This window comes from Sorex araneus, chromosome 1, assembly GCF_027595985.1.
Source record: "Sorex araneus isolate mSorAra2 chromosome 1, mSorAra2.pri, whole genome shotgun sequence".
NCBI classification, from domain to species: Eukaryota; Metazoa; Chordata; class Mammalia; order Eulipotyphla; family Soricidae; genus Sorex; species Sorex araneus.
Genome location: NC_073302.1, coordinates 361,668,340 through 361,681,408, shown reverse-complemented (window position 1 = coordinate 361,681,408; position 13,069 = coordinate 361,668,340). Strand labels below are relative to the sequence as shown.

At 43.9% G+C, this 13,069-nt stretch overlaps 1 protein-coding gene across 2 annotated transcripts in view; it reads right to left on the bottom strand.

Annotated features, from left to right (window-relative positions):
- The window catches only part of SCRN1 (secernin 1), a 79,227-nt gene that overhangs the window by 44,502 nt on the left and 21,656 nt on the right, over window positions 1-13,069 (bottom strand). For both annotated transcript variants that reach the window (XM_055131691.1, XM_004604047.2), the window contains exon 2: window positions 5,890-6,049. In XM_055131691.1, coding sequence (XP_054987666.1) covers window positions 5,890-6,048 — 159 coding nt within the window. In that variant the 5' untranslated portion in view covers window position 6,049. The remainder of the gene's footprint in view (window positions 1-5,889; window positions 6,050-13,069) is intronic.

Below are 13,069 nucleotides of genomic sequence, written 5' to 3'. Positions count from 1 at the left end.
AAACCGCGCGGCTGCGGCAGCCGAATGTCATCTAATCATCAGCAATATGAAATGGTTCCTTTGTAACGGGTTGGACTTTGGGGGGACCATAATAGGGTTAAAGTTTGTAGTGACGTGTAATTTCTGGCTGTACTTTCCCTGGACTTTATACAGAAATTCAAAGCCGCGAGGCCGCTGCCATGGCCGCTCGACCTAATGTCATTTAATCATAACCAATATGAAATGGTTCCTTTTTAACTGGTCGGACTTTGGTGGGAAATCCTAACAAGAATAGTAAGTCTTTTGCTGAAATATTGAAGGCAATCAAAGTGGTAGCCATCTCTATAGACTGAACTAAGCCATATTCCCACGCCGGCTGAGAAGAAATATCCTTCTTTATCGGGAAGAAACGCGGCGTGGCGTTAACCATAGTATGATGTCCATTAAGCTGACACAGACCTGGTGGTGTGGGAATCGGATACAAGGGAATAAATTATTATGTACTTGGAACAGCGGGACACTGGTGGAATCTCGAGCCGGGGCCGATACCAGCGTATTACTTTTGGTTCCAGAAACTGCTGGCAGACATTCTACCAGACTATCAACTAAGCCAGAGCCCCACGTCGGCTGATGACGGGAAATAACCATCTTTTTCATTTTTTTTTCCCTTTGTCAGGCAGCGTGGTGATTACTAAACAGGCATGAACTCGGTGGTGCGGGACGAGGGGGGGGAAATAGAAAAGTTATGTAACAAACAGCGGGATTTAATATCTCTACATTCTCAGCAATGGCGAGCTATCAAATGCTTCCTTGACAGTAGGACTGTCTTTTCTTTTTTGGGGGGAAACCCTAGCAACAATAGTGAGTTATGTGTTGAAACATGGAATGTAACCAAGATAAAGCGTAAACGAAGTGAAATTTATCACTTTCAAGGGCAGGGACTGGGGAGGCGGGAGGGGGCGGGAGGTATAATGGGGTGGTTGGTGATGGAATATGGGCACTGGTGAAGGGAAGGGTGTTTGAGTATTGTATAACTGACATAATCCTGAGAACTATGTAACCCTCCAAATGGTGATTCAATAAAATTCATAAAAAAAAAAGACTACATACAACATGATTCCAGCCACATGACTTTCTAGAAAAGGCAAAACTTACAGAGCCAACTTGGGGGCCAGAGCAATAGTACATCGGGTTGGCTCACAATACCTAATCAGAGAGAGAGAACTAAAGGGAATACCCTGCCATAGTGGCAGTCTGGGGTGGGGGGAGACGGGACTGGGGAGGGTGGGAGGGACCCTGGGTTTACTGGTGGTGGGGAATGGGCACTGGTGAAGGGATGGGTTATCAAACTCTGTTTGGGGGAAACATGAGCACAAAAATATATAAATCTGTAACTGTACCCTCACGTTGATTTACTAATTAAAAATAAACTATTAAAAAAAATAGCACATCAGGTTGGGCACTTGCCTTTCACGCAGCCAACTGGGTTCAATCCTTTGCACCCCATATGGTCCCCTGGCCCCACCAGGCATGATCCCTAAGTGTAGAGTCAAGAGTAAGCCCTGAGCATTGTCACGTATGGCCCAAAATCAAAACAAACAACAATAAAAAAAACTTAAACAAAAAAAATACAAAAGGTCCCCCCAAACTTATAGAGCGAACAAGATTAGAGATTTCAGGTAGGAAATGGAACTGTGTATCAGCAGAACACAGAGGAATTTAAGGACAATTAAACTCTCCTACATGGCAGCGCCATGGTGAATAAATATCATCATTCATTTACCAAAGTCCATAGATTATACAATACAGAGAGTAAACCCTATTGCAAATCATGAATTCGAGTTAATATTATTAAAATTTACTGATTCATCGCCTGTAACAAGTTTAACATATTCGTGCTAGATGCTAAGACAAGTGGGATGAGGAGAGTGGGGGTGACAAACTATGCGGGAGCTCTCTACTTCCTGTGCATTTTTGTCTAACCCTAAAAGTGCTCTTAATAAATAAAGTCTGGACAGAGAGAGTGCAGGGGGTGAGATGCTCACCTTACATACACGCAACCTGCAGTTTGGTCCCTAGTACCACATCCAGTGCCCTGAGCACCACCAAGAGTGATCCCTGAGTGCAGAGCCAGGAGTAAGCCCTGAGCACCACTGGCTGTGGCTCCCAAGCCAATAAATAAATAAAGTTGATTCATTTAAAAGAAGGGGGAAATGATCAGGATGTCCACTGGGAAGAGTTCTGAGGGGCATGCAAACCCACCTGACTCTCATCTTATTAATACAACCCACTTGAAACAAGGAGGTGTCAGCTGTGTTCTGGAAAGAAAATACTGGTGACCTTGCAGCGAAAAAACTTCAGGAAGAGACCTGGGGAGTGGGAGAAACAGCTTCAAGAAAAATAGATATGGGCCTGAAACAAGCACTGGGAGCAGCGGGGAAAAGGGTCACACAGAAGAGGCAGCAGCAGGGCTCATGACAGTGGCCCCTATGCATCAGAGCGGTGGGACAAGGGCCACTGTTCCCATCTGCACTGAACTGAGGCTGGAGCCAGTGTTCATCATAGCCAGGGAGATGGTGCAGAGAGTGGGGTGCTTGCCTTACACACTGCTGACCTGGGTTTGATTCCTGGCACCCTATATGGTCCTCCGAGCTCCAGGAGTGATCCTTGAGCACAGAGCTCAGGATAAGCCCTGAGCATCAATGTGTGGACCAAAATCCAAAAAATAAATTGGAAAATTTCAACAACAGTGTTCTTCAACCGCCCATCCACAGACGGGTGCCAGTCCACAAGTCTAGAAAGGCTGGAAATCACGAGTCTCCAGTCTTGGTTCTAAACGCTGGACAGGGGCTGGTGTGAAGGTGTAAAGGTTGGAAAATGCTGGCTTAAACCACGTGGCAATGGTGCCAAGAGAGGAAAAGAAGCAAATGTGATGGAGATAAGAACTTGTTTTTTAACCTGTGAGGTTATTTTATCTGCATCACATGCATGTGCAAAGGCAACTCAAAACAGAGGTGTATGACTCTGAAAAGAGGTCAGGCTGTCTCAGGGACTCACCCTGGGCTGGATCAAACTGCTCTTCTTTACACTAGGGACATGACTGAACCTCCTGGTATCTAAGGAGTAACATACCCTGGGGTAGTTTAGGGAACGAAGTGACTCTGTGAAAGTAAAATAGTGTGTTCCTCATAGTCTATCTTCCCTGGGAAAGAAAATGAACCTTTCTAAAATTCTTATTTCAGGAATACTAGTTTGTTTTTTTTTTCTTTTTGGGTCACACATGGCAATGCACAAGGGGTTACTCCTGGCTCTGCACTCAGGAATTACCCCAGTGGTGCTCAGGGGACCATATGGGATGCTGGGAATCAAACCCGGGTCAGCCGCATGCAAGGCAAACGCCCTACTTTCTGTGCTATTGCTCCAGCCCCTAGTAAGTGGTTTTTATGTGATTTTTTTTCTGACTTCTGTGGCGGCTAGTAAATGACCTCAAATTTTAGTGGTACAAAAGAACCCTCTACTAGGCTAGGCATGTGAACTAGGCTAGTGAACCTGGGCAGGGCACGGCAGGGCGGGCAGGCTCCAGCAGGCTCCACGCCTCATGTGCTTCCTCAGAAAGGCCATTCATTCACAGCTCTGGCAGTGGACACAGCAGCACTAAGGGACCTGAGAACCTCTTTATAGCTATTCCCGGGGGCCCCAGTCCTCGGGTTGGATTTTATTTTTCTAGCGTGGTGCCTGGATTAGACCTCAAGGAAGCTGAATCCTCGTATGACCCTGTACCGGAGGTCACACAGCATCGCCTCCTCCAGGCTCTACCGGCCACAGCCATGACAAACCCTCATCAAGATTCATGGCAGCAGCAGCAGGGCACAAGCCCACCTCTCCAAGGAGAAGGGTCCAACCCGCTGTAAGGCACACATAGAGACAGAATATGGTGCTCCCTGGGAAATCAAGTCAGCCCACATGATCATCAAAGGATTTATTTCCATGGAAATGACTCAGTGGAGGAAAAGAAAGAAACAGAGAAGACAGGTAGAGCCAGGGAAGGTTGACAAAGCACAAAACAGCAAACTCCGTCCTGATCCCAGTGACAAGGACATTCTGTCAATGAGCCCCCAATTAAGCCCTCACATGAGCACCCGGAAACCTAGCTCACTTTTCTGCCCGTGTGAGGAAGAGACCCAGAGAAATTTAGGAGTCTGGGTTATTTAGTGACACAAGACAGGGAAGTGGTTCTTGTGAAAGTCTTATGGGAGCAATTCTGTCAGGGTCCATCCACTGACAGCAGGGGCCACAGCAGGCGACAATCTGTTCATTTCCAGTCCTTGGTGCTGACTGATGCTTTTAAGTGATTGAGTCAAATAAAGATTCAGATTCAGATAAATAATACACACACTGATGAATGTCCATCTGAAACCTGCAGTCACCAAAAAACTTTATTTTGTAAAGTGTAAAACACCTCAGAGCAATGCTTGCAACAATGGGAAGAAATTTTTCAACCCCCAATTTTTTTCCTTATTCTGTAAAAAACATCCATCAGTTAAACACACACACACACACTCACTCACTCACACACACACTTAAATATACCAAAACCAAAACTCTTATTCCATGAATGCAAAAATGGTTTAATTGTACATGAAAGTAAAAAGGGGAAAAATGAGCAATAATCTCCATAAATCAATGAAAAGATCATTAACAAATTTTAGCTGCTACCCTGAGGGTTTTTTTTAAGCATTCAAAATAGGAATGAGGGAGGCCAGAGTGATAGAACAGAGAGCAAGACACTTGCCTTGCACATGGTCAACCCGTGTTTGATCCCTGGGTACCCCACAGGGTCCCTGAGCCCATCAGGAGTGGCCTTTGAGTGCTGAGCCAGGAGTAAGACTGACCACCACTAGGTGTGCGCCCCCCGCCAAAAAAATAATTAGTATATTATAGTTTTAACATGCAGAAATAAAATGAATCTCAGTCCCAAAGCCAGCATCTTACTTAATGGTAAGTAGCAAAGGTTTCTCAATTCAGGTAAGGAAAAGCAGCAAAGATACCCACTATCACCACTAGTGTTTGTAAGTCAATGCAATCATGAAAAACATTTTGACGGCTGGAGAGATAGTACAGCAGGTAGAGTGATTGCCTTGCATGAACCCAACTCACATTTGATCCCCAGCACCCACATGGTCCCCTAAAAGACTAACATCAAAATAGGAATGAATGGATAATTCCCCACCAATGAAAATATACAAAACAAACCCAAAGCCTGTGACAGACACACATGGTTGTTACCCATTTTATCACTCTTTGTAATAGCTAGAACAAAACCCTAATATCCAGAAATCTGGCACTAATTAAACAACAGTACATCCATAGAGTGAAACATACCACTCCACAGCTTTAAATGAGGGTTGAAAATGATGAAAATCATCTATATTCTGTAAGAAAAAATCTCTAGTACAGTTTTAGTTGAAAAAAAAACTAAGTGGAAAAAATCATATATATCATTCTGTCATTTAAGGTGGAAAGGAATTGGAAAGAATATATGTGCAATTTTTCCAATGGAAGGATCAACAACAACAACAGAAGCCTTCCAAAACATGGTTACTCATGGGGCTGGGGGGGGGTGTAGATGAATAGAACAGTAGAACAAATTAGAGATTAAAACTGAACTTTTATGAATTGATCTTGAGTATAAACTGACTTTTGAGTTACGCAAATCGTAACTATGAAATAAAGGTTGTGACCACACACATGGAATTCTCTTGGTGAGCCTGTTTTGAAGGCCATGGACAAATCTGAATGGAAAGAGGAATCAACAGACCTAACAGGCTAAAAAGCAGGTGGTCCCAAAGGAAACCGGGTCTCCTGGGCAAATCAGCACAAGAGTTTGTTGTGACGGTAATACCAACTTACCTCCACTTTGCTCTCAGGGTCATGATCAGCAGCTGGGAAATATAAAACCTCCTGCACTTCATCCCTGGGCCGAGCTGAGTTTTTCCCAAATACCACCAGACCATCCTTTGCGCGTGGAGGGAAGGCCACGAAACAGTAACTGGGCGGAGCTCCAGCCATCCTGCAAGAGAATGTCAGAAAGAGAATGGAAGCACATTGCAACAGCAGAGGCTTCAGACCAGCAAAACTGTTTTCTTTCCTATGAGCAGTTTTCCTCGTGTGCACTTAGCTCATTAAGAGATCCCAGCTGGCAGAAGAAGTGGGGCACTGGGAGAGGAATGACAGAGTCACCAAGACCAGATAGTGTTTAACTCTGTGGGATGACATGAGCTCAGATTTGCAACCAACACAGAGGCAGCTAAAAGTACAATGATGTAGGAGAAAGGAAAAAAGGGTCCTGTTCCAGGCAAAACACAAACTGCAATCTGTTATAGTGACTGAAAAATAAATGCACATACCTTGTACCAGGCGCAACACAGACATCTCAGATCTAGAGATGCATGGCTTCCACATAATTAATTTGGGGGTGGTGATGGGGAAATGGGTTCAGACATCAACTGAAAGAAACTCCCCCACTAGTAGAGTTCAGCTTACCTCAGAGACAGGACACTCAAGCATCTCTCTCTCTCTCTTTTTTTTTTTACTCTTTGGGTCACACCTGGAAATGCACAGGGGTTACTCCTGGCTCCAGGAATCTCTCCTGGTGGTGCTCAGGGGACCATATGGGATGCTGGGAATTGAACCCGGGTCACTGCGTGCAAGGCAAACACCCTACCCGCTGTGCTATTGCTCCAGCCCCTCAAGCGTCTCTTGATTTCCCACCGCCTCTCAAACGATCGTTGAGCTTATAAGTAGAAGAGGTTCTACTTCATCACTGGAAATTCTCACCACTTAATTCTTCCTTCCTGATTTGGTACTCTTTCTTTTCTTTTTGTTTTTCTTTTTGAGTCACACCATTGATGCTCAGGGATTACTCCTGGCTCTGCACTCAGGAATTACTCCTGGTAGTGCTTGAGGAACCATATGGGATGCCAGGGATTGAACCCAGGTTGGCCACGTGCAAGGCAGATGCTCTACTCGCCATACTATCGCTCCGGCCTCGTGATTTGATACTCTCTCTCTGGGAAAGCTCATCCATGCCTATGTTCACATATATGTTACTGACCTACAGATGTATTCTCAATTTAGTTTTTCCTCTGAGCAACCAACCTAAATGTTAAGCTGCCTACCTGGTTTCATCAGCCTTTCCCTCGAACCAAATCCCACTCCAAGATTCGTTACTCCAGAGACCATCTTCATCACCCATCTTGCTAGAGCACCCAGAACATAGGAACTGGCCTTTCAGCTGCTTCTCCACTACCGAGCATAGCATCACTAAATCCTACGGGCTTGATCCCCTAACCCCTATGGAATCTCTCCACTTCTCTCCATCTCCACTGCCACCACCTGAACCAAGTTAGCCTGGATCATTGCTAGAACCTCCAAAGAGGAGTTTATACCCTAATACATACATACGTACATACATACATACACAAAAACACACACACACACACACACATATACTTTTTTGCCACACTCGATCACACTCAGGGACTAATCTGGGCTCTGTGCTAAGAAATAATCCCTGATGGTGCTGAGATCATATACCCATTTGTAGTGTTGGGAGTCTAACCAGGGTTACAGAGTCAAGACTGTAGCCACATAATAGGCAAATGCTTAAATTGTTTACTATGGGGGGAGGAGAGCAGAAGGGGGCACAAAATACCTTTCAGTAAGACTTGTACAGAGAATATTTCCAGTTTCTCAGTATACAGAGGCATTTTTTAGCCTAATGTACATGTTTTATTTGTAAATATATATGTCAACTGTCTCAAATGAAGCTCCCTGAAGGCAGAACCATAACAGTCAGTTATAGAAGAGCTTTCCCCAAATCACTGTACTAGAGACACTCATCATTATCTATTAAAATGTCTGTCATGTTTGTGCCATCAATTACCCAACTTAAATGTAATTTATTTTACAGTCCAGAATGTGAGAAGTAAAGTAATGATCAGACAAGCAATTGGAATTCAAGGTAGCCTTGCTGCCTACTAGCTGTATGCCTTCAAACAAGTTACTTCACCTTTTTCTGAAGCTAGTTTTTCTCCCTGGCAAGTGTTTTTTGCCACAGTCCACAGGCTTATCATGCGCTTCAAATAAAAGTGGTGCTTGAGGGCATATTTTGCAAATTTTGAAGACAATATGAGTATACAATATTTTACTTGGGTTCTGACCATTTTTTAAAAAAATTGTGCCATGCAAACTCACCAAGACCAACAAATCCCATGGCCAGAGCAGTTATCAAACCTGAGAGTCGGGGGCTGGAGAGATCAGCACTTGCCTTGCATGCAGCCAACCCAGGTTTGACCCCAAGTATCTCATATAGTCTCCCAAGTCCACTGGAGGTGAAACCTGAGCATAGAGCCAGGAGTAAGCCCTGAGCTTCACTCAGTGTGGCCCAAAACCAAAAAAGAAAAGAAAAAAAATTTTTTAAAGCAGAGTCAATAACATTCCATCTTTAGCAACATCTTTGGGAGGGAATATGTGTTTTTTTCCATGTCTGGGCTTCTTCAGGCTAGGCTGTAGTAGGACTGTCACATGATTTGGCTGTCACATGCGCACCTGGATGGTCAGAGTTATTCTCTGCACTGCTTGTGACAGGGCTCTCCACAGGACACAGAAAAGTGAGGGGGTCCCTAACTCTGACAAAAAGTCTAACTCAGAAAAATACTTCCCCACTTCCCCTACCCTTGGTGAAAATGAGAAGGCAAAAAAGATAAAGAAACTCCAGTTCTTTCTTCCCTTAACCTTTCCCACTTTCATAAAGACTGCTTTGTCTCTTCAGCTCCAGGGGTTGAGAGAGAGAAACAAAGACTCTGTATTTGTAAGAAAAGCCTAAAATAATTACAAGTTCAAATGCCTTTGAGAGGGCTGCTAAAATTTAGGTGTGGGAGGAATTGTTGGCTAAGTCAAATAAAGATCAACATATTTTAGTTATTTATTTTTACATATATTTTTTTACAACAGAACCAAGATTATTGTTTTATATATGCAGTCTGTTAGACCATGCCCAGCACTGCAGTGCCAGAATTCCTCCACTATTATCCCAAGGTCCCTTCCTCAAGGCCCTAACTTAGCTCCCTCAGGTCATAGTCCCACGGAATGTATCTCAGTTGCTTCCACTGGAGATGATCTAATTCCTTGCTTTGTTTCTTTATACTCCACATGAGTGAGATCATCTGGAGCTTCTCTTTCTTTCTGATTCATTTTACATAGCTTGACATCTTCCAACTCCATTCGAGCTGTAGCTAACTGCAAGGTTCCATCTTTCTTCAAGCAATGTAGTTTTCCGCTGTGTATACATACCACTATTTCTTCACTCACCCCGTCCACTGTTGAGCATTTGGCTTGTTTCCAGGTCTTGGCTATTGGAAATAACACAGCAATGAACATAAATGTGCATTTGCTTTTCTGGACTAATGTTTCTGTGTTACTGGGGTGGATGTCCAGGAATAGAATAGTAAAGTCACATAGAAATCCTATTTTTAATTTTTGGAGAAGTCCCTGATCCATTTTTCAAGAGGCTGAATTATGTGACAGTCCCACTAGCAGTAAATGAGAGTTCCTTTTTCACTACATCCCCACCAGCATTACTGTTTTTGGATTTTCAATAGAGATCATTCTCACTGGTGTGAGGTGATACCTCATTGTCATTTTGATTTCCAGTCCCTTGATCATCAGTGCTGATGAACATTCTTCATATGAATATTGGACATCTTGAGAGCAACATTTTGATCCAAAGGAAAATGAGACAGGAAGGGATGATGAACTCAGTTGTCTTTGAAAGCTTCTCATGTCATCTAGACTTCTCTTTCTCACTTATTGCTGAACATTTCGAAAGTGTCTCCTCTATGAGCAGAAACTCACTTTATTCAATCCTAAAAATGGTGGGAATTCACTGGGTTTGCATTTATTAGTTGGATCTGTATGAAGCAGGCAGAGAGATTAGGGGGAGAGGGGTGCCCAACAATGAGATCTCAAGATGTAGTAATACCAAGTTGTGATTCGAGAAGTTACTCTGTCACTAAAGCAGCCAAAAAACATTAAGGCTGGATCCACTTTGTGGACACAGAAACTGAAGGCCAATAAGACTCCAACTGGAGCCAGTGCTTGCCCAGAAATGGCTGGACCCCTCCAGAGAACAGAAGCTCTGACTGGAAAATGGATATAATAAGAATATGATGGTGGGTCCCCCAAAAGTTTTAAGGTCACCCCCTTGACATGGTCCTACTTATAAAAACTCTTACTTATACAGAAAATCCCATGTGGAGACAGTTTGGGAGAAAATGTATAAAACCAGTTCCCAATTCTGCAAAGGCAAGCGGGGTGGGGTGGGGTCACTCTTGAGGGGGACATCTCCACTGACATGCTTGTTCTCAGCTCTCCCTCCAGAATTAGCCTGCATTCTCTATTGAGTGCCACATGAGACCACATTCTCTCATCACTCTAAATAAAACTGCTTTTATTTCACTACTCATCTTCTGAAATTTTTTTCTGTGAGGAAAGGTGACATTCCTGAAACACTGAGATAGAATTTAGGACTGACTTTTCTTTCCTGCAAAAATCAATTCCTCTCTCTTCAGCCCGAGTTTCACAACTCCCTGAGAAATTGTGTGGCAGTAGTCATCTTCCAGGCTGAGCAGAATAAGTGGGACCCAGGTATGGTTTGATCATTGCCATGTGCAGCTGGTGAGATATAAGGACTGTACCATGAAGGTGCTCAGAGCAGATTCTCATCAGTCCTGAACTTTTCTGGGCACTTATTCCAGGTGACTGAAGTGAGTAGAGAAGGAAGCGGTAGATTCCTGGCTGCCACCTCACATCTGCCACACACAACATGTAGAAAATAGAGCCACAAGGTGGTTTAACCAGCATCTACTTTCATACAGGATGTGTGCGTGGCCAGCATGCCATCTGTGTCACTTGGCCATGATGAGGGTGACCAACAGATGCCCATGGACATGGCATGGCTCCAGGGAAGCTGGATTTTCTGGTGAAAATTGTCAATGATTGAAGACACCACAAGGGCAAAGAATTTCAACAGCTTTTTTAAATTGCTAAACAAACCAGCGAACTGTATCATATCCAGTAGCAAACTAACCATGGCTAATTGTCCATTTACATTTCTGCACACTGCCTGGCTTCCTAGATGACATATCCTTTTCAACTTTTCAGAGCAGTGCTGTCTCACAAAACTGGCTACAATCACAGAAAATGTCCTATCTCCACTGCCCAACACGAAGGCCATTAGCCTCACATAACTGTTGAAGTATAATTAGTATGAATAAGAGAGCCGAATTTCCATTTTATTCAAAGCTTTTCTTACTCTACATTCAAGCAGACATGTAGATAACCAGAATTTGCTTATACACACAGGCAGCATTACAACTTCCTAATAAACTCAGAAAAAGCAAGCTCTCAGAAGCGATATCATGTAGCCTGTTTCTCCCTCTGGGAGAAACTGGCAATCTTCTGAAAGTTTCCTGCCCACATGGGACAGCCTTGCAAGCTTCCCATGGTGTGTTTATATGCTAAATCCAGTAACAAGCTGGATCTCATTCCCCTGATCCTGAAAGATTCCCCCAGTGCGACATCTTTGGGAGGACAGAGATTCGACATCTTAGAGAGAGACTTCTAAGATCTCAGGGAAAGGACGGAATGAGAGGTTACTGAGCCCGCCCGAGAAATCGGTGATTAACGGGATTTTCGTGATTCGTGAATAAACTCAGTAATGAAGATTTTCCCACCAAAGCTGCTAATGAGCCCAGAGGTACTTGTCAACTTTATTTATTATAATAATGAAGTTTGCTCCCACTTCCTTTACCTGAGGCAGAACATTTCCAGCTGGCAGAAGGAAGCAAACATTAGGGAGCAGCTACCACACTCATCAGACAGATTTGGTTTAAGCAAGTTTCTCTCTAGGATCTAAAGGTGAATTGGCCTGTATGTCAATTCCACTTCCCTTGAAGTGAACCTCAAATCCCTTATTGTTTCCTGGAAATCCTCAGGGTATTTCTCCATCGCATCTTCATTTTACATCCTGAAAGAATATTGGATACCTTTACTTCTCAAGTCTCCAGCCACCTCCTCCAAGGAACTTTTTGACAGATGCTGCTAGACCAGTTGGGAGAGTGTTTCAGAGGGAATTTACACAGATCCAATTACATGGAGAAATGGTTTAGGAGGGATGTCCAAAGTAAATTGTCATAATGATCTAAAAATGTGTTTAGGAGCTAGAGCAATAGCACAGCGTGTAGGGCACTTGCTTTGCACGAGGCTGACCCAGGTTCGATTCCCACCATCCCATATGGTCCCCTGAGCACCGCCAGGAGTAATTCCTGAGTGCAGAGCCAGGAGTAAACCCTGTGCATCTCCGGGTGTGACCCAAAAAAGAAAAAAATGTGTTTAGAGAGGGCTGGAAAGATAGTGCAGATTACCCTGCATGTGGTTGGCAAAGGTTCTGTCACCGGCACCAAATATCCATTACCCAGAGCACCCCCAGGAGGGATCCTTGAGCATAAAGCCAGGGATAAGCCCTGAGCACTTCTGAGTGTGTCCCCACTCTTGCCTCCACAAAAAGGAAAAAAAAAACAGCTTAGAAAATGACTGGAAGGGAATATGTCCAAAATATCAACAACAGAAGTCTAAATATTGATATTTTCTGTACACAATTTTCCTCTGATTTCTCATTTATCTATAAGTATTTATACTTATATTGTCACAAAAATTTATTTAAAAAAATAAGACCAGGGGCTAGAGTGATAGCACAGGGGGTAGGGCGTTTGCCTTGCACGCGGCCAACCCGGGTTCGATTCCCAGCATCCCATATGGTCCCCTGAGCATCGCCAGGAGTGATTCCTGAGTGCAGAGCCAGGAGTAACCCCTGTGCATCACCAGGTGTGACCCAAAAAGAAAATAGAAAGAGACCAGGAGAAAGGTGGCAGCAGCGGTGGAGCTGGACTGTGGTGCCAAGGATGAAAGAGGATGAGGAAGAAGTGAAGCGGCTGGTTCTCATGGAATTGTCAGGAATTATTGACTCACA